Source organism: Armigeres subalbatus, unplaced genomic scaffold (genome assembly GCF_024139115.2).
Source record: "Armigeres subalbatus isolate Guangzhou_Male unplaced genomic scaffold, GZ_Asu_2 Contig711, whole genome shotgun sequence".
NCBI lineage: Eukaryota > Metazoa > Arthropoda > Insecta > Diptera > Culicidae > Armigeres > Armigeres subalbatus.
The window spans coordinates 10,331-12,243 of NW_026943492.1; the positions used below are offsets into that span (position 1 = coordinate 10,331).

The 1,913-nt window shown below is 43.4% G+C and overlaps 1 protein-coding gene across 1 annotated transcript; it reads left to right on the top strand.

Annotated features, from left to right (window-relative positions):
• Window positions 1–466: 466 nt before the first annotated feature.
• LOC134204571 (cilia- and flagella-associated protein 251-like) lies at window positions 467–1,434 on the top strand. Its single transcript, XM_062679377.1, has 2 exons — window positions 467–837; window positions 966–1,434. Exons 1-2 carry the CDS (start codon window positions 467–469, stop codon window positions 1,432–1,434), a joined length of 840 nt encoding a protein of 279 aa, XP_062535361.1.
• Window positions 1,435–1,913: the final 479 nt, after the last annotated feature.

A 1,913-nucleotide genomic window follows, 5' to 3' on the forward strand; every position in this document is an offset into this window, starting at 1 on the left:
AACTGAATATGTAAACAAACCTGAAATCATTAGTGCGTTATTACAGCGTGGATTGCACAAAATTTTCGAAATATTTAAGTGAATACTGGAGCTAGAATCGTTGAGAGTGTTGAAGAAAAGACTGTAAGCTTGAATTTACATTTATATCTACGGAAATCGATATATAAATTATATTTGTAGAGCTATTGCGAGAGTAATAAATTCGTCGCCGTAACCTGTAACTAATAGGGTTGAAGGAAACTATTAATGTAAGTCCAAATGAAATGTTGTACATCATCAAACTAATAACAATAAAATTCAGTTTTAAGCTGCTGCGATTAACTCCGTTGCTGTAAGAATTTGTTTCCCTAAGGAGTACCCTTGTGAACATTCTTAAAAATTAATAATGCCGGGGAACGGTCAAGACCCAGAGAAGACAGGTTACAGCTGTGCGGGATGCTAACGTCCGGACTGTGCGGAAGCAGAGATGGTATTCTGTGACCATTGTCAACGCTGGTATCATTTCGTGTGCGCCGGAGTAACAGAAGAAGTGAGAGATGACTCTTGGTCATGCGAAGAGTGCTTAGGGCATGTAGACAGCGGTTCCAAATCAAAACATATGTCACAGGAGTTAGAGAAACTCGAAAAAGAAATGGAAGAAGAAAGACAGAGATTGGAATTGGAAAAGCTGCTGCACAAAAAGCGACTCGAGCATCAAAGAGAGTTGTTCTTAATGCGTCAACAGGCTGAACAAGAGAAGCGGGAGATAGAGTTGGCATATGAGAAGGAGCAAATGGAGTTGCAAGTAGCCAAGGAAGAAGCACACCGGAAGAAACGCAATGAAGTACTTAACCGCAAGTACTTAAATGCGCAATGTTGTTTTAAAACAACAAACCGAAAACACGTTTAATGTTAATAATTTTAATGGTAGTTTACGCTAAAAATACTTTCGACGATTTCTACAAAAATCGCCTTGCGCCTTTAAGGGTTAAGGATGTGCGTGACAAGCTGGAGCAAGCGAAGCTGGATTCGGAGAAGGAAAGTGAAAGTAAGAAGAAAGGAAAGTTGTGCCGATCAGAAACGGGAACAGGAAAGCCGGAAAAGGAGAAGCCCGAGAAGCGTCAGTCGGGCAAAACAGGCCGGGAAAAAGCTGAACCGTCGAACGAAGAGCACAAGGATTATCGAGGAGCTTTCACCAAATATTCTACGCCAAAGGCAGCAAACGTTGATCCTCTTGTATTGCATAATTTTACTTCACCGCCGGTCCTGGGCGAAGGGAAAACGCCATTGGGTCATCCGGACCTGCCGAAGACGAAAAAGTTCGTAAATTGCGAAGAGAAAAAGTGTGCAGAATACGACGATGGTAGCAGCTCGAGCGAAGAAGAGGGTTCTGATGAGTCCGATTCGGAACAAGTTAGTTCGTCGCAAGAGGAGGAGAATTCCGGGGAAAAGTGATAGAAGACCAAGTAAAGCTCAACTATCTGCTCGGCAGTTCCTATCAAAAAGGCTTCCGATATTCACTGGACGACTCGAAGAATGGCCAATGTTCATAAGTGCCTATGAGACGTCAAATGAAGCGTGTGGGTTTTCTAACGTCGAGAATCTTTCTCGGCTTCAAGAATGCTTGAAAGGCCAAGCATTAGAAGCGGTTCGAAGCAGGTTATTACTCCATAGTTCAGTGCCGCAAATAATCAAAACGTTGAGGATACTGTACGGTAGGCCTGAACAGTTACTGAACATGTTGCTTACAAACGTTCGGAAGGCACCGCCTCCAAAGGCTGGAAAAGTCGTTGGCAAATGCTTTAAATGCTAAGGGTGTGACACAGCCGCTTCGTGTGACCTGGACAGCGGGAGTTACACGAATAGAGAAGGATTCACAACGAGTGGAGTTGCACATATCGGCGAGAGGCTCATCGCACCGTTTCCGTATTATG